The following is a 24129-nucleotide window of genomic DNA, read 5'->3' on the forward strand; positions in this document are numbered from 1 at the left end:
ACTCATTTCTTTCCCTTCCTTCCATTATTTTGGTACTTGATTCTTGTGAATATTATAATATTCCTCAGAATAAATGACGTCTATTGATTATTTAATGGTTCGATCGTTAAATCAAACTTCTCTAATTCTGGGAAGTTTATGTGCTACAAAATTAATAACTTGTTAAACCTATGCCAGAGTTATGAATCGCAATTCAAATCTCAAATACTTATTTGAATGTATAAAATGAGATGGGTGTGGCAAAATTTTACTTTATTTCAAGCTAAATCACCAGTAGTTAAAAGTTTGTTCCGGTTTCGCTCGGTGTGAATAGAACATTAAGAACTTTACAGACTTTAATCAACTGACTAACAAATTGTCAAAAAAAAAATAATCTTAAAGCAAAAAAAAAAACGTTACAAAAATTAGATAATAATATATTCAAAATTTTATTTTGAATGCTTTTTGTTTAACCCTTTGTCGCAGCATTTTTACTTAACATATTTTTCATACTTTTTCGTTATTTCGCATTTATTTAGGTCAGTCAAAATAAGTGAACATATATTTATAATTTAATAATTTGTGATTATGAAATACAGCATGAAACACCTGCATCTATTTCTGCGTTAAAGGTAAACAGGGCTCACTTCCAAACAGTAATTTTTCAAATTTGCACTTATTTGAAGTTATTGAGATGTGAGAGAAGCAGTTATCCATCATTAAAATTTCTTATATTTACAAAATCTATTATTAATAAATTTTTGAATATGAATAAAACTACTATTTTTTCAAACTACTTTTTTGGAACATTTTAGTACAGATAAAATTCCAATAATTTAGCAGAATTTTTTAGTAAATATTAAACTGCGTTTTTTTCTAATGAAAAAATACCAAAACATATTTTTGCTAGTAATTAGAGCGTCAGAAAAAATATATATATATAATAGACACCGGTGTCCCATCTGCTCGTTTTAACTTCACTTTTCCTTTACAGTATTAGACGATCATCTCACCTCGACATTAAGAAGAGACGGCCTTTGTTAGCTTAATTTCAAACAATATTTGTTTTTCATATTTTATTCTCAATATTCCCCTATTTTTTGCTCCCAAATATGTTGAGTTCATGTATGAGAATTTAAAATATGCATAAACATTTCTTCTCTTTCCAGACTTAGAACTTTTATTTCGATTTGAAGAAACTATGGCTATCTATCCTAGATTTGCCCATTGAATAAAATTAGATTTATTACTAAAGTAGATATATTACTGAAGTATATCTTAATTCTTAAGTACTCGAACTTTCACCGTTTATAAGGTGTTACGTCTAAGAGCTAATTATTGCTTTTTTTAATAAAAAAAATTAATTAATGCATCCAAAAAAATTTATAATGCATAAAACATTTTATACGTATTTTTAAGATAAGTCTTTATTCAATCTTTTAAACCCATATTTTAAACAATGCCCTTTTTAATGAAACACGCATTTCGAGCTATAAATAAAAAAAAGTTCGCTTACGTGATATTTTATAACCCACTGTTGAAAAGTCCAAGAAAAGAAAAAAGATAAAAGTTTTTTTTTTAAATTCTAAGCAAGATAGGAATTTTACAAAAACAAAGTCACTGATATTTCTCCTCTTTTCAGCAAACAGTCCAAGTTTCTAAGTATTTTTACAAATATAAAACCCATTTATAAAAATAAAATGAAACACATAAGTTTAATCGTTATCAATAATTCTATATTCATAGAACTACGGATAATATAACTATGACGATAAATTCATAGGGCAAAAATATAAATAAAAGATATAGAATAGAGATATTCATTCATGTAATCAATTTCCATCAGGACAATTTCTCTTAAAATATGTTTCCATAATTCTTGAAATTGTATAAATTAGCATTCCCTAAGCAATATTTTAATAATATTTAATTAAGAATAGACTAAACTAAACAAATCAAACTCACTAATCTAGAACACATAAAGTTTCGAAATTGATTACGAATCAAAACTGCAAATTTCATCGAACATAAACGAATTCTTGTGCAAGGAATGTATTACAATACAACATTCTCAAAACAGTTTTTGTAATTTTACTCTTTTTTTAATACAACTCTTTCGAGCATATCAAATAAATAATATTTTCCTGAAACGATATGAAATTTTTCTCAGAAACCAATTGGAAAAATTAAATGTAATATAGATTTGACTATCGTTTGCGTGTAATGGTCCGAGCGACCCATTTACGAAGAAAAATAATGTCTTGTTTACTATTCCAGGAAGGCTATTTACAATGACCGTATGAATACAAAGTGATTTATGATCGAAAAACACTGTGTACTATTTACTTGTCAAAAGCTATATTTTATCTTTGTTGTTTAAATATTTTATTAACCACTCGTAAATCAAGCTTTATTGAAATAATATTTTAGCAACGTTTTATAATGTAACAGTTACAAATGTATTGATATTATTTTTAGTTTAAATAATTTTAGAATAATTTTTAATAAAAAGCTTTAAAATAAAATAAAAAACTTCAAAAATATTTTTGTCTTTGCAAAGTCAGATCAAAAATACTTTTCTTATATTCAATCTTGATCTAAGGAATTCGAAATAAACAGTCCATTGAAGTTAATTGTTAAAATCAAACCAAACTTCAAAAACATTAACATTAAAAAAAAACAAATCACTGAATATTCAAAATATCTTTGCTTAAAAATTTGTTGAGTATTTTAACGAGTATCAGAAGATCTTATTTTGTAGAAATACTTACATATGTCAGAATAGTATTTTACCACAAGTCAATTTAATGAATTTACTAATGAATACATGAAAAACCAATAAAAATATGAAACTAATATGTAAGAAACTAAACTCATACTAAAGATATTTCCTATTTATTAAGAAAATTTACAACTAGAATATTTAAAAGTTTTTGAAAACATTTTTATTCATTTTTCAATAAGATTACAAGGAAATTTTAATAAACTCACTGCTTTTTTAATACAATTTCACGTTCGTAATGTTTATGCAAATACGTAATATTAGAACCAATGTATAAATATTTCTATATAAAAATGGATTCCTTTCGTACAGAAACAGCAAAACAACTATTAAAAATATCGTTCTGTTTTATTTAATAATTCTACAATTTTGAAAACATAAAACTCTGGTAGCACAATAAGAAACATTCCTCGAATTTTTTACACGTAGAATGTTTTATATCTTTCTGCTCACATGAATTATGTATATATTTGCAAAAATTTCGATTTAGCTGCAAGCATAATATAAATTGGATTTTCTAATAGATTGAGAAAAAATTTTTAATTGTTTTTTTCATCATAGTGAAAATTTGTGTCAGTCGGTGAAATAACCACTCTACTAAATTTAAGTATCAGACGAACTTTGTTTAAAGTGTGAAAAAAAAATTCAAATAATATTATGTAATATTATTCGGAAAATTTCAGAAGAGTAAATCAAAATTTTCTAATTTAGGGTGAAATAAAAACGCTTCATTGATGTTTTGAATATCATTTTATTTTTATTTATCTGTTTCATTGTTTTTGTTTCGGTTAAGTTTCCTGGCACTCGTCTTTCATTTTATATTACAGAGATTCACCGAACATATATTAGAATGTCGAGTTCAAAGGCATTAGAAATACTTCTAAACTCTGCATTAGTGACAATCTACTTGTGACATTCTAATGAAGAGTCTTCTAGTTTAATAAATAATACATAGTTTAAAAGACGGACTAAGGTTGCTACAAAAATAAAAGAACAATTTAATAAAAATATATGTAGGAAAGATGACTAAGATGTTTTTGAGACGTGGATGAAGTTTTTATTAAGAGAAGATCAAGAGGTAAATATTTTTTTGTGTAATTAGTACTGCGGTATTTATGCTCTTTCTAAAATAATCAATCAAAGTGACATTTTTAATCCGCGAAATAAAACTTTAACCATATAAGACCTGGTGTTTCAATAATATTCACATTTTGGTAGAAATAAAAATACACCACTTGCCAATCTAATAGCATTGATGCAACTCCGTAATTTAAAAAAATGACATTATGAAGTCTGTTTCTATATATTACCCAATTAAGTATTTTTGGAAAAATTCAAACAATTTCATATTTAAAATAATTGGACATTTTCAGAACAATTAGTCACGTTTGGAATAAATAAAATTAGGCCACCTTTTTACGATGCATTACCAAAACAGTGGCAATACATTAATGTTCAAAATACATTTCATAAATTACTTACCATTTTATATTATTAATAAAACAGCATTTTAAATTCAAATCTAAATATAGCTTTTGTAATTTGTAGTATTCTACGGATTATTATCCTGATTAAACCAGTTACAAGCAGAGAGTTGAATAACTTTACAAAATGAATTTTTAAAGCGGTGGTTTCAAATCATATCTGTTCCTAAATTAAAAACGAGACTTTGTTCACGTCATAACTTGTCCTAAACGCTGGATTTAAAATTTTGATTTGATATTTTAAGCTCATCATTTATTGATTAAATTGATGCAGATTTGAAATCTATCGCTCAGTATGAACTTCGTTAGAACTTTCGAAAAATTAATGCCCTTTCCATTCTTGTCATTGGTATTCTTAAGACAAATATTTATCGTATTCGCAAAAGTATAATGTAAATATAAGACATTAAGAAAAGTTCTGTTAAAAGAAATAGCTCATTAAGAATACATTAAGAAGGGAAAAAAACAGGGCGATCGGTCACCATCAATATTTAAACAAGAATTACTGTAACTTATGTGGCCATCTATTATTGCGGGAACAAATTCACCAAATTTTACCCGGTTTTTCAGTCGCGGTGTTTTTTCTTACCGCACTGTTGCTAAGACAACGCTATTAGCAAATTATTTCCGGGTTTCGTTTTCTGAACCAATGTTTCCCCATCAGAACATCGTTGAGAAAATACGATATAAAATGCCGTCTTTTGTTTCGTAAAATATGCGTTGAAACAGTAATGACCGAAATAAAAAATATATATTTTTTCTTTCCATGATCTGGATAAGTAATAACTGTCACATAAAAGCATTCGACAAAATAGAGATATAGCAATAAAAAGCAAACATTAATCTAATTGAGTATGAACAGTTTTGTTCCTTTCTTCAAAATCGAACAAAAATTATTAACATCTGAAAAAATGTAGGTTAATCAGTTGTAAACATCAACTCCGTCTTGTTAAATGATGCGTTCAGTTTTGTTGCCGTTATCAATTTTCTACCAATTAAAGGTTGTTCTATTTTATACCAGTAATCACAGATTTTCACAATTCATTTCATTACTTCACATGTGAATCAATGTTCTTTTTGCATTCTAGTAAAGTATCGTATAATTATTTCGCATAATTTTGTTCAAATGGAAAATAACGTAACCTAGAATACGTAAATAGCACTTATAGCTACACAACTGTGCCGCCGATTCTGATTATGTTTGAAATCTAATTTGTGTTCATGTAAAAAATATTATTATAAATAAGAGAAAAATCTAAAAAAAAACTTGAGAATCGTATATACTAGGAACTTGTAACTGCACACCTTATTTTTTTTTCTCATTCATACACAATCGTGAAACACAGCATATATTTACATAAAGATTTGTATTTTTTATTTAAAAAATTAGGGAAATTTTTTAACAAAAAGACATAGTAAAAAAAATATTGCGGCACGTATTTAATTCGTAGCGTATTTTAGCTTTTCTTACGAGCAAAAAACCATCTCAATCTTCAATTTTTTTAACAATTAATTAAAAACTGAAAACAATTAATTAAAAAATTAATTACAAACTCAAAACAATTAATTAAAAACTCAAAACTTCAAGTCGATACCAAACCATAATTTTTCTTAGGAGTGAATTAAAAAGCGATTTATAACTATTATTTTATTTAGATTATGAAATAAGTTTTAAGCAATTCAATAGCCTCTCTATCCTTATTTGTTCTTTGAATTTGAGTAATTAATTGGAAACGTTTTCAAATTTATTTTGAATTAATTCACAGACTAAATTCCAATTCTACAATTTAAGAAAAAAACTAATTTAATAAAATCCACAAAATGATTTATGTAAATGAACGATATCACATTAAGACTATAGTTGTGTTCATTAGTTTATTCTTTAAAAAAGAAGAATACTCATAAAAAAAGTTTGAACACCGGAATGAAATGCTATGTCCATTTTCTTTAATAGCTATGCCCATTTTCCTAAACACGCATTACAAATTTTGCCCCTTTCCTTAATCACACATTTTGTGTTGTGTCCATTTTCGTAAACATGCATTCGAGCTATCTCCATTTTCTTAAACACTCAATTTGAGCAGTGTAAATGCGCATGTCGAGCTGTGTCCAAAAACTCTCCGTCGAACTATTACTATGTCAAATTATTGATATAATCTCTTAAAAATCTTTAAAAATTTAAGTTTACCATTAGTATTAAAGTTAAATCTGAAGTATAGTTGCCCAAAATGTTTAAAAATTGTAGGAATTGTAGCAACAGATATGACAATGACATTTTCACCATATTTAATATTAATTAAACACTATAGAAGGGGAACTGTGAAAAACATTTAAATGGTATAGAAAAAGTATATAGGCTTAATTATTTAAAAAAAATTAAAGTTCATTTTTTTCTACTTTCTATTTCTGATGCCAACCTTTAAAATATCTTTCAAAAATTAGATTTTTTTCCCTCCCAAATAAGGCTTATTTGCATATAAATTTTAAAAAAAACATGAGTAATTAATATAAACCTTATCTGAACAAAAATACGTTTCGCAATTAAAGATAATATTTAAAGGAGATAAAAAAAAAAGAAAAAAGGTTCCCGAAACTGTGTTTTTATTCCCACTTGAAGACGAAAATTCTTTCATGTGCATCAGACCGTCCAAGTGTGGAAAACAGAAAACGTTATTTAAAGAAATTTAAAGAAAAAGAGGAGAGAGAAAAAATAGGTACTTCTTCCAGCAATGGAATATTCGATAAATTTCTACAATCAAATTTTATTACGTGTCAAAACCATTTTGAAGACGAAAATGAGGAATACATTTAAAATGAGCTAAGATAAGGATATGTTTTAAAGCATGATGACTGACGCGTGATGTCTATTAAATAGAATCATTGTAACACATTTAACAAAGTAAAATGGAAGAGAGAAAAAAATAAAAATAAAAGAGTTCGAAAATTTAAACATTAAAATGCTTATTATTTATTTTATTTTTCTGTTACATTTTATAAGTCAATATATTTTTTTAATTATTTATCGGCTAGGGTCAGTGGTTCCTAATGTGTTTCGCGTATGTAATCCTAAATAATCAAATTTCTTGCGGCGGTGCCCCGACTTCATAATTAAGACAAATTCCCATTTAAAGAATACTTAATTTCACTTCTGGACTTTTTTTTTATTTGACAAGATTAATGATTTTTTTCATCGTTTAATTATTAATAATCTTAAATTAGGTTTTATGTTTGACAGTTGAATTCACAGTCTAGTCTAGCTAAAAATGTGCTTCTATATTGTTGTAAAAAAGGTTATTAAGGAAACATATTTCTTCATTAAAGAAATCAGTTATTCAATTTTGATTTGAAAAGCGAAATATGAAATACTATTGCAATTTTTTTATAAATACATATGCTTTTTCATAATTATTTTATAATTGCTGTTAGAAAAATAATTATTATTACTGTTCGTAAAAATTTTCATTTTTCTCACTTTGGCATTTTAGTTTATATATAATTTCATAAAGGTAGTAAAAAAATAAGTAAATAATAGATTATTGATTGAACCTAAATAAAATTACAAATTTGAAAAATTTTAAAAAAAGTCTTAACTCTCAGAATCTCTTCCACAGAACCCTAGGGAACTCTATTTAAGCACCGCTAGGCTAGGTAGATTAAACTTGATTTCAACTCTTCTTTAAGAGACATTCGAACTATCAGTCTAAGGTAAATACATATAGACTTTATGAAATTGTAAATGAATCACCAACTTTCATAGAAAAAAAAACTTTTAAAAATTAGTGGCGCAACTGGTTAGACAGAGAGAAACTCTCCCCACCAGTTGAAAGCTGAGAGTTGCGTGAGTTCGATCCTGGAAGTGAGCAAAACATCTCGCGAGTACGAAGAAAGCGGGCTTATTCTTTGAGGTCCACGAACTCCAGAACCCCATAATTTTCAATCAGTTTCCGATCCAATATTTCATGCTTTCAAAAGACAATAAATTTGATCCCGTGTATCCAAACATGAAAAAAAATGCTTCTAAATGCTTTTTCATGCTTCTAAACATGAAAAAAAAGCTCTGTTTCTTCTATAGTAACAACTCTTTTTGACATAAATATATGCATGCTAAGTTTACATAAGAACTAATTATGTGGTAACCAAAATAATTAATTTCCACATTTTTTTCACTGTGAAACATTAATTTTGACATGATAAAAACTATGAAAGTGATTAATTTGAAATTGAAAAAACAGCGAGAAAAACAACGCATTTTAGCCAAACTAAGAGCATAAAAACGTCAGCTTACCTTTAATACTCTGCAAACACCTTATTTAAAAAAGATTTTCTCCAGACTTAATCTGTCATAATTTTTTCTTTTCTTTTAATGTTGGCCTTGTCTTGCTCGCCCTTAACTGGTACACGCGAGTAGATATCGCGTGTGAGAAAATAACCGCCTTCCCTCTTTCAGGCGGGTCTTAGTAGGTCAATTTGAAACACGTGACTGCTCTGATTGCAACGTCATTTACGACCAAACCTGTCAGTTTTTACCATGTGCCAATGTTTACTTGAAGTATACTAAGTATTGTCAACTGTAATCCGACTTTTTTTGAAGAAAAAAAAAACTACTTTGCAAATATCTATAAACGCCACTAAGCTCTTAGACCAAACAGTGGCAGATGATATATAGAGGTCAAAGGAGACCCAGGCCTTCTCAATTTTTTTACTCTTCTATTTAATGCTTTTCAATTTTTCCTCCTTCATTGCGTATAAAAAGAAAATTTCTAATAAATTAAAAAAAAAAAAAAAAAAGGTTCTGAAACAAATTGTAATTTTTTCCCGTTATTATGCATGCGCCTTTCGTTCGCGCATTATCTGCGATAGAAAAGAGTTAACATTTTTAAATATTATATATGTTTCGCTTAGGCACTTTCTTTAGGTTACAGACATGTTAAAGTGTAGTTCGAATTTAATATTGGGACTAGAAATCGAAAATTGTGTACAATTAGCTTGATTTGAGTTATGACCTAGTAGTGCCCCGACACTTTTCGGGGAAGTTATTGCCGAAATTGCTTCTAAATTTAAAAACGTTTTCCAAGCGGATTTATTAAAGAGAAAAAATTCTATTTTGTTCACTCCCTAAAGGAAAAACTATGAAACATCACTTACAGCAGACGGGAGGGAGGATTAGCGGCGAGAGCGAAGTTTAATACGAAGGTGTAATTATTAGTTAGAAAAAGTGTAATTATTAGTTAATTTAGGTGTGATATAAACTTCAATTGACGATAAAAGGGAGATAAATTTTGCTTACAGCACATAGGGGAAAAAATTGAACTTGTATTTTCATCAGACACAGAGCTTTAGAAAAATTAAGCACTATAGCTAGTCAGAGAGTGGGCAAAAATTCGATTGATCACAAATTGCATTTGGAGATATTGTTTCTTGACTGTTACAAGCAAAATTTAATATATAATATCATCCCCCTTAGTGCTCCAATCAATACTGAATACTTCAAGCTATTAAGAAAGTGGGCGGAATTTTTATTGACTATAAATTCTCTTCAGCAATAATATCTAGAAAATACAACTTGTAGCAGTCAAAAAACAATATTTGCATTACATAGAGCTCCAATAGAGATTTGAATGCTCTAACTAGTCAGAAAAAAGGTCGAAATTACGATTGCAAGACTATCGTCACGGACACAAAAGCGAGCTAATAAAAATGTTGGATACCCTTTAATATTGATAGCTATTATTATTTTTATAGAATAAAAATTCGAGTCTGATATGCTATCTAATAAATCAATAGGTATAATGATTATTATACTATGAAAAAATTGAAATCATTAAACCTTTGATGCACATGGGACACCAGTGTCTCTTTTATATATTTTTCTAATGCTCTAATTACCAGAAAAATTATATTTTGGCATTTTTTTAATTATAAAAAACAGTCTAATAGTTACAAAAAATACTACTCTGATTATCGGAAATACATTAATACTAAAATATAAAAACCGAAAAAAAAGTACTTCCTTTTTTTTTAAAATTCAGATTCAAAAATGTATCAATAATTGATTTAGAAAATTACAGAAATTTCAATGATGAATAAGTGTTTTTCTTAGATCGAATTAACAGCAAATAAGTAAAAATTTTGAAAATTTCATGGAAGTGACCCGTGTTTGGAAGATTTTACCTTTAACGCAGAAAAAGTCACCGATGCTTCATGTTGTAGTTCATAATCACAAATTATTAAAATGCTAAATATATTTTTCACTTGTTTTGGCCCAAATTAATACAAAATAATGAGAACAAAGAAAAAATGAAAAACATGTTTAATAAAAATTCTGCGTCAAATGGCTATCAAATATTGTTTCAGAATGAAATTAGTGAATGTAACAAATGTTTTTCAAGAATTAAATTTTAAAAAAAAACGAAAAGTATTCTGTTTCTATTTCATTAACAGTACATCTAAAAATAAAAACGAAGTATTTCAATTGACCATAAATCATTTTCCACTTCTCTCATATATTTTGCCTCAAAGTAAAAATTATTAAAATAAATAACGAACATTTGCTTACAAGTTCAATATCCAATAAGACAATTATTTTATCACTAACGAATACCGTGATGTAGTCATCAAAGGATTACGTTAATAGCTCCTGGGCGCGTATTAATCATGATTTGCATCCGGGAAGCTCTGTTGTTCATTCTGAAAATAGGAAAAACCGATGTGCAGCTGTTGCTGTATTTTTTTAATTAATGTAACGAATATAGTAGTTCGTAGTGTGATTTGAGTTTCTCACGATTACATTTTTGAGATAAAAATAAAAACTAAAAATAATAAACATTAACAAAGTTTTTAGTTGTAATACAGAATTGGAGAATAGAGCAAATGTAATACTGCCATATTTTTTTCTTCAAAATTATTTGGTCGGAAGGTAAAAGTAACTTAAAGTATAAGTAAAATCAGCGACGGCACAAACAATTTAGAGACTGCCCTGTAAAATAAAAGTTTTTCTTAAAATAAAAATCTTAATAAAATCTGCACCGGAGGAAAGAGCTTTAAAATAAAAAAATTACTATTTTTCGCATTTATAAGCTGAGAAGCAGAAATAGTGGGGATTATTTATTTTGGTATATTTGTTTCATGGACTTCAACAAAATAAATAAATAAATAAAATAAAATTTGATAAACCGAAAATTTCTTAAAAATTATTTTGCTTATGAAGAAATAAATTTTTTCGGTTCAAAAGGAGCATTATATCATCATCACTTGATGAAATACAGGGTATTCCGTATAGGCAACCCTTAAATTATATTCTTAATATCCTTATCAAAAGAGATGACAAAAAAGTAAACATATCACGGTTAAGAAAAATTCTTTCAAACAACGACACAACAAAAACTTTATAAAGATATGATCAATCACAGTTAAGGAAGGTAAGTTTATGAAACGGAAACACCAAAACCTTTTTGATAGCAGGAGGAAATAGAGAGGAGTTGAAAGACTATCATTAAAAATACCTTCAAGTTTCAACCTTCGATCAAACAGGTTTTTGATTTTCTGTGTACTCACTTTCCTAAACTGTGATTTGCCAGATTCTGATAGCGTTTTTGTTTTATCCTATCTTAAAATTTAAATTGTGTATACTGTCTACTGCCTAACTGTGTATACTGTCTGTCCTCAACTTCAATAAGGATTATTATAAACATTCTATAAATATATATTAATGGGGAATTTTTCAAAATGCATATTAGATTTTGTTCACATACAGGGTGATCCATAATCACCATCCTTAAAATATATTTTAGAATCTTCTTCAAAAATGAAGTAAAAATCTATACATTGGAGATACCTAATAAAATTTAAGCAAGAAAAAAAAAACTTATTAAAACATGGTGAATTATTAAAAAGGTGCATATAAATCCTTACCCCAACACCCAATTAAATTTTAAGCAAGAAAAAAAATTCTATTAAGACATCATGCCTAAAAGACATGACAAAATCTGTTTAATGACCAGAGAAGCTGAGAGAAATTGAAATGTGACTAAAAGCACTTTCCTGTTTCCCCTAGCAATCAAACCTGTGAATCGCAATTTTCCTCAATAATGAGTGGCCAATTTTCGAAATAAATTTCCGCTTAAATTTACAATAAAAAAAAATTATAAATTCTTTAAAAATTTCATTTCTGAAAAAGAATCTAAAAATACATATAATCTGGTAGCACTTTCAGTATATGAGCATTATCGGTATAAATAACTAAACATGTTTTAACATAATTTTTTACCTTTAAGGGTCCTTAATTCGATTAAAAAATTATCAAATATAAATACATTTTATTATTTTAATTATTTGCTTAAAACTTAAAATAAAATTTTTTTTATTACTAGAAAGATACTTTTTATAAATTTTCCATAACATTTCACATGTGCTTTAGCAATAAAAAATATTTAAATGTAATTGTGTAACAATTTTCGGGCAATTTAAGAATATACAACCTGACTGTGGATTTTCGGAATCAGCGTAAAAAAATTCGCATTCATATTTAAGTGAGAAAAAAATGTAATTGACTAATTATCAAAAGCAAATTGTATGGTCTAACTATTTCTCCTCAGTGCTTCATTATGAATCAGAATTCAAACTATTTACAAATTCTAAATCACAATTCAAATACAAATAATTAATCATTTAGTATTTACATGATTTATGAATTATGCACCAAAATGTGTTATATGAGTAGAATAGGGTAGCAAACAAACGCATCTCACATAAGTCTGATAATAGTCAAAGGTGTGCAGAATAAATGGATGTTAGAGAGTTGAAGTCCTACAGTAGAGAAACTCTATAGCATAACTGGTAATTCAAAATCAATATAAAATGTGTAATTGAACTCTAAAAAATATATTTAATTACGTAATTTTAAAATATTATGAAAGAATTTGTTGCTTGAAAAAAGAATCAAGAGTTACTACGAAAATTATTTTCAAAGACCATCTTCATTAATTTAATTTTACATTTTTCTTGAAATATAAAATACATTCTGTAAGTAAGGATATCTATAGCAAGTAACAGAACTATAGCTGTTTTCTGTATTTTTATATTTTATTTAATATTAGCATGCAGAAGTATAAAAAGTGATAACGCCACTAAAAAAAGGAGTGTAACCTATTGAAATAAGGGAGAAAAAAAAACATTTAAAATATAAATACTTATAAAAATTTCTTTTTTAAATCCAATAAAAATTATATTTTATTCCCCATAAAAGGATCAAATAAAAGGATTTCATTGGAGGGATAAAAGGTTTTAATGGACTCATTCAAAAGATTTCCTTCCCCATAAAAGGATTTCATTGAGACAAATATTTATCTGTTGAAACATTATATTTCAAAGTAAAAAAATAAAAATTGCGTCGTTCATCAATTGATGATTCTGAAATCAGCTATTGAGACAGCCATCACTCATCTGAAATTGGGTCTTTTTGTTTATATTATGGATTATATACTTCCAATAATTGCACGGAGATCGTCAGGAGGTGGTGCAGTTGCAATGTGCGTCAGCAGTAAGGAATAAGCATATCTCTCTGCAATAACTGTGAGTAAAATATTTGCATATAATTATTTTCGTTAGTATTTTAATAAATAATGATAAGCAATTAGCTGTTGGCAACAAGTTTATGTAAATAAGTTCATTGGATAAATGCGGTCTGATGGTTGATACTCGTACAGTGAAACCTGCCAAGTTGACCAACCCTTGTAAGTTGGGCACCTGCATAAGTTGACCTCAATTATCAAGAACAGAATTTTTCCTATATAATATAAAGAAGCAAAACCTTTGTAACTTGACCACCTGTCTATCTTGTATGTTGACCACTGAAATATGTCAATTTTATATAGGAGTATTATGAAATTCTATTCTAAAACCCTCATAAGTTGACCAGAAAAGAAAAATTAAGAAAATTTTCTGTCATTTTGGCAATGCATGTTAAAATTTCATTTGTTTGGTGAAATAGTGTAAAAAGCTAATCTAAACCCTTTTGTGAGTTGACCATCAAGGGAAACTGTAAGCTTTTGACTATTTCTTTCATCCGTTCATTGAAAACAGGTGTGTTAATTGAAAAGTTATTCTTCCAGTTGCAATAGTGAGCATTTGAATAAATGNGTAAGTATCGTAATAGTTAATATTAAGCAATTAGGTGTTGGCATCAAGTTTATGTAAATAAGTTCACTGGATAAATGCGGACTGATGGTTGATACTCGTACACTTCACTTGTTCACTGGCTGGCTCGTTCAAGTCACCTGTTTCACGTAATGCATCCACACAGTTGCTTTACAGCATGTGCTGGGTACAGCTGTTGCCTGTATGTAAACCGAGACCTTGCTTCCACAGGAAGGCTACTTCACATGATGATCTGTCAGTAAGCTAAATGAGTCCACCTATGTATCTGAGGTGGAGTGAGCGACTGTGATATGTATCATACAGCTTATCGAGTGCTGTCCCTGGAACTGTTACAGAACAGAACAGGCGTGGGATAAAGACGTTTGTTATCACTTCTTACTTTTTAAACTTGTTACTATCGTTCCGTCCTGGATAGCTGTTGATGTATAATGACCAACCATAGACTGTGTTTATCAGTTCATAGCTTTTACTTTCTAGATATAGACCTACGTTGTTGAATAAATTCTTTTTCTCCCTGTGATCGTCTGAGCCTTTACTATTACTAACTGACAGATGATACAGAGAGTCGGATGTGTTACATAGTTTTCAAAAATTTAGTCTCCTCAGTCATTCCTCTTTCTATCACTCATAAAATATCCAAAACCTTAATTTCAAGAAAAATGAACATTGACTATTTTCTAACATAGGTCTCATATTACACATTAAAAAAAATAAACACACATATTAAAATGCTTCAAGTTTTAATAGAAAAAATAAAAAGATTTTAATACATAGATGATAATTCTCTCTGATTGATAATTGATTACTTTAAAATTATGACACTACAAAATCGTCAGATGTATTACAGCTGCTTTCTTTACAGTATTCAGAACTTTGAGCTTCCTCTGAAAAGTCCTCTTCTAACATTGAAGAATTTTTCTCACTATTCGTACAGTTTTCATTTACTTTGCAAGATAAAGTCTTTAAGCTGGTAAAAAGCCTGTAATACATTTTTAAGATTAAATTATTGAAAAATATATCTTACAAATGAAGAAAAACAAACATTATTACAGTTAAATACATGTCGTGATTTTTTTTAAATTAAAGAAAGAATCGTTATTGCTTTTAAAAATAATAAATTATAGCACAAATATAAATTACATATATTTATATTTAAAAAAAAAAGTATGAATACAGTTTTCATGAATGATTTCTTTTTTTTTTTCCTTTTTTTGTCTCTGGAAGTATTGTAACAATTATTTATTTTCTCACTCCATTTATAATTCACTTATATATGTATAAAAAAATCTTTGCATGTAAAAAAATGTATTCATTTTGAAGGTAAATAAGAAAAAACAGAATAAAATAAGAAGAGGAAGAACAAAATTATTAAGATAGTATACTTATTAAAAGTCTTTTTTGCTCAATATGAAGATATGCTCTACAAAGGCCTGCATTTCAATAATCAAATATTGTTTAACTTTTAGATTTGCTAGCTAGGTTTTTATGTACACTAATTAATATTATTGCAGCTTATTATTTTTTAAACCTCTCTCAAAAAACTAACAAAGAGCAACAAAAAAACATTTTTGAAATAGTTTAAAACACTAAAGATAATGAAGTAACGAAGCAGTCTACCACGCTTTATTATTATATATCATGTTTTTATTTCCTCTCTATTGCAAGCATTAAATAGATTGGTATCATTTAATTTAGATTGATTTAATTTTTCTCAAAAAAAAAGCAATACTTAATTTTCTAAAGATGACATAAATTTCAAATCATGCATAATCAAAATATAACATAAACTACATGCTGAGTCAGTTTTCATATAACGAATAAACATACATTTATAAAACAAAACTCGGTCTTACTTTTCAGTACGACACCAATTTTCTTCCATCTTTTCATTACATATGCTCACAACATGAGTAATATACTAAACAGATTCAAAAAATTTAAGTTAATTTCACTAGTAAGAACAAAAAGCTATTTAAATTCATTTACATTTTTTTTTTTAAATTCATGTATGTTCAAGATGTGAGTTTACACAAAGCTTACAACTGAGAATCTTAAAATATGAACCATTTGAAGAAAACATTTATCCATAGGGTGAATTTAAGAAAATTTAGTCACTGCTCTAAAGGACCAGTAACTAAAAGCGATTACTAATCCATATACATTTTCATTAATTCATTTAAAACAAATAAATCGAATTTAAACAAAACAAAAAATTATGATATAGAGAATGAGTAATGTTCCCAATTATAATGAAATATGAAACAAAAACAAAGACCAAAACATGAGAAAAAAACATTCTATCCATTTACATCAATTGCTGGTTCGAGGAACTAGTGATAATTTATTTTTTAACGGTCCAATTCAAATTTTAGTGGCCCTGGACTATAAGATCTCCATTAAGTTGAGAACTGCTTATGGGTCTAAAACATGATTTAAAAAGAAAGGTATTTACATGGAAGTGCATAGAAAAACTACAACATAAATTTCAACTGAACTTTTTTTTCACATTAGAAATTTTTTTACAATAAAAAATTTTGGAAAATTCAGATATGTTTAACCAACTGTAAAGTTAGCCTCTTGTTTAGCACATTTTGAATGCAAAATAAAAATGTCAAATATGTATACAATATAACTTATTTAAAAATATTATAATTAAAGACTCTATTGTTATTTAAAATAATCCATTATTATTATACTAAGTAATTATTATAAATAAAGAATAATAACTAATAAAACTTAAATAGGAAAAATTAAATATCTCACCTCTGAAGAGACAAGTGACTTTCCATCACAAGATAAAGGTACCTCAAGAGACAATGTATTCCTAATAGCCTGCAAAAAATTAAGAAGTTTGATGATTATTTAAATAACTATAATTTTTATTTTATGTAAAATAAAAGGCAATTATAACTTGTTTTTTTCTAAAAAAAAAATAAACAGGTAACTTTAAAATAAACATATAAATAGTTTTATAATATTTATAAATGCATCAAATTTCTATTTTTATCTATCATAGTCTTTTAATGCAAGAAAGATTTTGATAAGTAGAGTACCTCAAAAGAAAAATGCAACAGAATTTAAAAACTTAAATAATAATGCTTAAATTACAAACCAAAACTATTCCACCTTTTTTATTCATAGTTAGTCCTGAATTTCTAAATCCAGACTCCAGACTACAGGTGTGCTAGAAAAAAAAAATTTATTATTAAAAATGAAGCAAATGTGAATAAATATATAAATAGAAAAATAATAATTTGAAACAATTTTAATGAATTCATTCAACAATCAAGAATGACAGAGTTTACAAAGGCATAAATAAAAATAAAAATTAAATAATTACAACAATTAAAAATATTAGGTGCCATACATAAACATATAACTGTAACTTAAAACAACAATTATCAGCTTCTGTGCATTCCCAACTGAAGAAAAATAGTCACAACAATTAAAAATATTGTACTCCAAAAATAAAAAAGTATATGAATTTGACTTAAGATAACAATTACCAGTTTCTGTGCACTCTCGATGGAGGAGCATCTAACGTGCATGACAAAAGGTTCAAATTTTAAAACAGCAGAGCCACTGTGAGAATTTAAAGCTTCTTCCTAAAAGTTATAAGGAATATAAAAATTTTAAAACATAAAATACTCATTAGCACAAATAATGTTTCAATAATTTGCTTAATCCATTATTAATTACAAATTTTCTTATGCACACTTAAAATTAAAAAATAAATAAAACTTTTAACTTACTATATTCTCACTTGAAACAATACCATGGCTTACAAAGAGCCAATTACATCCTTTTTTCTTTTGTTCCTGGAAAAAAAATTTTCAATGTTAGATGCATAGGGCATTTTAAAATATAAAATTACATTAAATTTCATTTCATTTAATCAAATTATTAATGTTTTTAATAATTTAACAAACAGTTCTTTTCTAAGAATTTTCAATATTTCCTAACAATTCTAATTTTTTTTCTCCTCTTTAACCCAACAAATAGTATGAAAACAAAACTCACATGAATAACACTTTTAAATAAAGATTCATTTACAGTATCACTAATATTGTCAACATAATTACTCTTGCTGTTAGCAGTGGTTGTTTCGCCCTTTGTTACATGAATAGGTAATGGTATGGTTAATCTATATATTAAACGGTCTGAAATATGAAATTTATTTTTCACAATATAAGTCAAATACTGGTAATGTTGTTTAGATGTAGAAATATGTAGTATATGTAAAAGTTCTGAAAATAAACACATTAAAATGTGCAAAGAACATTTCATTGTTCATCCCCATATTTTTTTCAAGCAATAAAAAGAATCAATCTATTCAATTGTATGAAAGTTAATAACAAGTATATAAGTAGTGAATTTAATTGCAGAATAATTATTGAATTTAATTTTCAAATTATAAACAAATAACTAAAACCAAAGTAAACTTAATCCAAAGTAAAAGAAAATATCAGCAAACAAATTTAAAGCAACAGTTCAACCCAACGTTTAATTAATTCTAAATTTAAAACCATATATATACATATCTATGCATACATACACACACATATATATACACAGTGGAATCCCAGTTTTACGTTGTCCGGTTTGTGCATTATCCCGCTTCGTGCATAATTTCCCAATGGTCCATGAAAATTCCCTATACCGATAATATCCCAGATTTTATGTAACACTCTTAAAGAAAATTCTGCTAGCCGCTTTTCGAGCAGATCAAAATAATTTTTCTCAGCAAAGCTCGCAGAAACTTTTTCTAAATTTTCTTTTTCCTCCACTTTTCTCTTTTTTTTTAAAAAAAAAGTCATGAGTGAAATTTTTTTTTTCAAAAAAAAGGAGGAAAAAAAGAGGAGACTTGTTTATGAGCTGTTTATAACTTTTCTGAATGTTCTTTCAAGTCTATTTTATTGTCCTTTTGTCTGTGAGACGTCCTGTGTCCTTTTGTCTGTGTAAAATTGAATGTCGGAAGATCTTCCAAAGTAATACATTAGTAATACAAATAGAGACATAATACATTTAGAAAAATTATCATGAACAATTTTACTCAGTGGACAAATGGAGGAAAAGCTATACTTAATAAAAAAAAATTCTTATCTTAAAACTCTAAGCATAGCATAGCACAAACATTTATACAAACATTTATATTTATACAACATTTATATAACAAATAATCTCTAGATTTGATGTAGGAGTATAAAAAAATAAAATATATTTTAAATAACATAGATTCAATATATTCTAAATAACACAAGTTCAAATAAATCATTTTCCAATAAAGAGAGGGAAAAAAACCTACATACAGAATTAGTGAAAACAATTATTCTTCCAGAACATGAACTTGTTGTGACATAGGATTCCAAATTATTTATGAATTTAACCAGTTCTAAAATATGTTCATCAATTGAAGATTTTCTACTCAAATCAATTTTTTCCAAATACATTTTCTTTTGATTTAAAAATGCCATACCTAAAAATAAGGAAAACAATATGATTAATTTTATTTTAATGCAACACAGACATCTTTAATGTATTTCAGTTTCTAAATAATAAATTGTCAAGGGAATGTTAATATTAGAAAATTAATTTTACGAGTAAAGCAGAACTTTTTTTATATTTTAAACTGTATAATAAATTACAGTCATGGGAATGTAAAATTTTGAATAATAGAATACTAGAAAATTAAGTTAACAAATAAAATTGGAGGATCTTTAGTATGTAAGGGATTCTTACTCATAAAATGGTAATATTGGTAATATTGGTACTCGTAATATTGGTAAAGCAAAAATTTTTAATATTAGAAAATTAACTTCATGACTAAAGTAGAAGAATCTTTATTATGTTATGAATATCTCAGCAAAAAATTGACATAAAAATGACGAAATTTTAGAGAATATTAAGTTCACAATAAAAGCAAAACCTAGAAATAGAATTGCATCTAGGTACTATGCTGCAATAAAAATTTTGATAATTACAAATGCATTGCAGAATGCATATAATTTATAATGATTTAGATATGTGAAATCAGAGAATTAATATGGGGTTAGTCAAATATTACGAACACTTAAAAGGAGGGAAAGCAATTTATGATTTACTTATTTTTGATGAAACCTAATAATTTGTTTTGACCTAAAGACTAATTATTTTCAATTTTTTCTTTAAAAAAAACTAAATAGTGAACAAAAAAATTAGGCATGGAAAATTTCAAATGTGGAATAAAAGTTCAACATGGGGAGAAAAAAAAAATTGGAGAAAAATTTCATAAAAGAGTCACCTGTTGCTTCAGAAGTCAACAGTTTTCAATACAAAAAGAAAACACAAAATATTCCTTGAGAATATTCTTCTCAAAACTTTATAAATGAATTAAAACTTGAACTCTATTTATTGCAAAGTTAATTTTTTTTATTTGAATTTAATCCCAAAACTAGATCCTCAGACTACTACAACAAAAGTCAAAGTTAAAGCAAAAACCGAGGAAAGGTGTTGCAATATTTTTATGTTTCTGTCTTAGCGGATTTTAAATTGCTTATTATTGCCAAAAATATGCTTAGGTAATATTTGAAAGGCTGCTATGGGAATAAAGCAAATGGAAGATGAGAAAATATTGGCGAGTAGTAACTGAAATGTTAAAAAAGAAATACAAGTCAGAAAAAACTGTGTATTTTCTAGTGTACTAGTCTATAGGTTAAACAATTTCTGCATAAAGTGAAACTAACGTAAGTTTGTATGAACTTGGGATTTATCTTTTTACTTACATTTAAATTTTAAAAAAAAAAATTCCTGATGCAGCAAATTAATATAGGCTACAGGGACACTTCTGTATCATGATCTATCGTGCCAACTACAATCGTCAAGGTGCCAAATAGATTTTAAACTTACAATTTAATTTTGAAAAAAAAAACATTTATAGATATTTCCCCGGGGTTGGCTAAGATTTATACCTTTCGATATAGTCTTTTTCTGTGATGTTTTTTATATTTTTTAGTTTATCGCGGGCCTTTGTCCCGGAAGTTGCCAAGACTTGGCGATTATTCTGCCACAGATCACGATACGGAATCTCCCCCAAGTTATGGAATATTCAAGACTCAATCGAAATGCAAAAAATTTCAAATTCATAACAAATATTAGGTTGGCTGTTGAACGACGATTATAAAATAAAATAAAAATTCGTAACTAACTGAATTCTTCAACTTTTACTTGGAACGTTGTTCAATTTTAATCTTTAAACATCACATTTTAAATTAAAATGAGATTTTTTAAATTACATGAATTTTTATAGCAAAAATTATTTATAATTGTTTTAAAGTTATGCTTTGTTTCAGCCAAACTTGTGGGCAACTAAATTGAAATCTCATTTTAGCAATTTTAATGAAAAAAATATGGATTCAAAACCATAATTATTGTTATTTCTATGGATTTTGAAGATTTTTTCGGGGATATTTTTTCTAATATAAAATCAAAATGTAACTTATATTGTCGAGAATTTATTAGATATGATTAGATATCTAATATTTCTTTCATTTTCTGAATTTCTTTTTTATAAAGATAAAATAGATAGATAAAATATATTATCATTCCGGAAAATAAAATGAAATAAAATTTATTTAATAATCAATGCAAAAGAAATCAAAACAGTAAAAGTAATAGAGAAAAAAAAAACTCTCCGAACATTAACTTCAATATCTTACCTACGTAAAATAATTTTCTACTGTTTTTGTTTACATTTCATCAAAATGAATTGTGCGCTTCCTGTGACTTATTTCTGTCTTCAACGATTTTTAAATTTACGCACTTCTTTTCTGCAAAATAATTACTTTAGTGTGCATTTCAAGTTTTTTTATTATTAAATTACGTTGCACAAAAGCTGCTCAATGGGTTGGTATGCTATTGAAAGAAGTCCCGCAGTGGACTGATCGAAAGAAGTCCCGCAGTGGACTGATCGCAGTGGACTGAAGTCAAGCATCACTGGCTGCGGTCAGTGTGCGGGTGGGTGACCACTTGGATCAATCTGCGTAGGGACAGATGGTGTACGGTATTGGTCCTCGTTAAACTATGCTGCCGTAAAGTGCTTGACTTCGCATGCAGGTCGTTGGGCTACCGAAGCGGGGGTGCCATCCCTTCTGCAGAGGATCAAAATTGTGATGGCGTATCTTCGGATCATCCTCAGGGCTGTTTCCCAGACCGTCGCCAATAGCCCATTGTGCAGCTCTAGTGCGACGTAGATGAACTACTACTGATATTTAAAGAAAAAAACTTTAAGGCTTGAAACCAATTTCAGCACTTTATTTACGTCTCACTAGAGCTGCCTAATGATCAATTAGTGATGGTCTTGGAAATATTCCGGTGGATGATCCGAAGACAGCAAGGATGCTGCTTGCTCCGACCTGTTTTCAAATGTAAAAAATTTTTAAAAAAACGTGCAGGATGGTTTATTTGGTAAGTCCCACTCATTATATTAAGCATTAAAGCAGTGGTATTTATCAGATTTTTTGTCGATATGAATTCGAATATGAGGCATTATGAGGCAATTCGAATATGAGGCAATATGAACAAATTACATTTGTTAAAATAAGATCTATCGTTCACTTGACAAACTAAAAGTCGCCCAGCATAGTTAGAATTCTAATCATAGGTTTGAGTTTTCTTCAGTTATAAACTTACAACGCTGATCTTCATTTACCGAGCTTGATTTCTGGGAATCATTCCATGCTTTGAAAAAATATAATAATCTGGCTAATAGTTTGGTAATAGTCTAATTTTTTTTTTTAAATTTGGTTGAAATTTTTTTAATAGAAAGTTTTTAAAACTTTACTAGGTAAAATTTTAAAAAATTTTCTTTCTTCATTCTATTTACGAACAGCAATGACTAAATTGATCCTATTATGAGGTCTGTTACTATGAAAAAGAATTTTTTTTTTATATGCCACTCACATTTTGATAGCATTTAAACTATTTTGTTTTATTATTTTTATGGACATAAAAAAAAAATTATAAAATTTTCTAGGGGCTTTCAGGAAATAGCTTAATTTCTTTATTGATGCTGAAAGAGAATGGATATAAACTTTCCCCCAACAGACCAAGGATTAAAATTTAAAAAATTTGGTCATAAAAAGTGTATATAATAAGAGAAGTTCCATTGTGCTCTAGAAGAGGTATAACTGGAAAGGGAAAACAGCTTTACAGTGTTTAAATTCTCTCTATATATATTATTCTAATACCATCCTAGGATTACACCTACATTTTAAATGAAAATTCAAATTTATTGAAATAAATATTTACATAAAAAATTNAATATTGCTGTGTCCTCAGGGATGTTTCCCAGACCGTCGCCAATAGCCCATTGTGCAGCTCTAGTGCGACGTAAATGAACTACTACTGCTATTGAAAGAAAAAAAACTTTAAGGCTTGAAACCAATTTCAGTACTTTTTTTACGTCTCACTAGAGCTGCCTAATGATCAATTAGTGATGGTCCTGGAAATATTCCGGAGGAGGATCCGAAGACTGCAAGGATGCTGCTTGCTCACTACCTGTTTTCAATTTTTTCAAATGTAAAAATTTTTTAAAAAAAACGTGCAGGATGGTTTATTTGGTAAGTCCCACTCATTATATTAAGCATTAAAGCAGTGGTATATATCAGATTTTTTGTCGATATGATCTATCGTTCATTTGACAAACTAAAAGTCGCCCAGCATAGTTAGAATTCTAATCATAAGTTTGAGTTT

The 24129-nt window shown here is 27.6% G+C and overlaps 3 protein-coding genes across 3 annotated transcripts in view; 1 reads left to right on the forward strand and 2 right to left on the reverse strand.

Moving 5' to 3' along the window:
- The window catches only part of LOC107457100 (putative ferric-chelate reductase 1 homolog), an 85879-nt gene extending 77170 nt beyond the window's left edge, over window positions 1-8709 (reverse strand). Inside the window, exon 1 of the mRNA XM_016075168.4 lies at window positions 8531-8709. The gene's annotated coding sequence lies outside the window, so the exon portion shown is untranslated. The remainder of the gene's footprint in view (window positions 1-8530) is intronic.
- LOC107437395 (uncharacterized) overlaps window positions 1-24129 on the forward strand; it is a 548903-nt gene that overhangs the window by 92087 nt on the left and 432687 nt on the right. The window lies entirely within an intron of this gene.
- Window positions 15124-22312, reverse strand: LOC107457098 (tRNA wybutosine-synthesizing protein 3 homolog). Its single transcript, XM_016075162.3, has 8 exons — window positions 22095-22312; window positions 19710-19876; window positions 18153-18218; window positions 17907-18005; window positions 17513-17584; window positions 17164-17232; window positions 16254-16318; window positions 15124-15379 (listed from the first exon to the last, which is right to left on the reverse strand). Exons 2-8 carry the CDS (start codon window positions 19872-19874, stop codon window positions 15214-15216), a joined length of 702 nt encoding a protein of 233 aa, XP_015930648.2. The 5' UTR covers window positions 19875-19876; window positions 22095-22312; the 3' UTR covers window positions 15124-15213.

This window comes from Parasteatoda tepidariorum, chromosome 5 (assembly GCF_043381705.1).
Source record: "Parasteatoda tepidariorum isolate YZ-2023 chromosome 5, CAS_Ptep_4.0, whole genome shotgun sequence".
NCBI classification, from domain to species: Eukaryota; Metazoa; Arthropoda; class Arachnida; order Araneae; family Theridiidae; genus Parasteatoda; species Parasteatoda tepidariorum.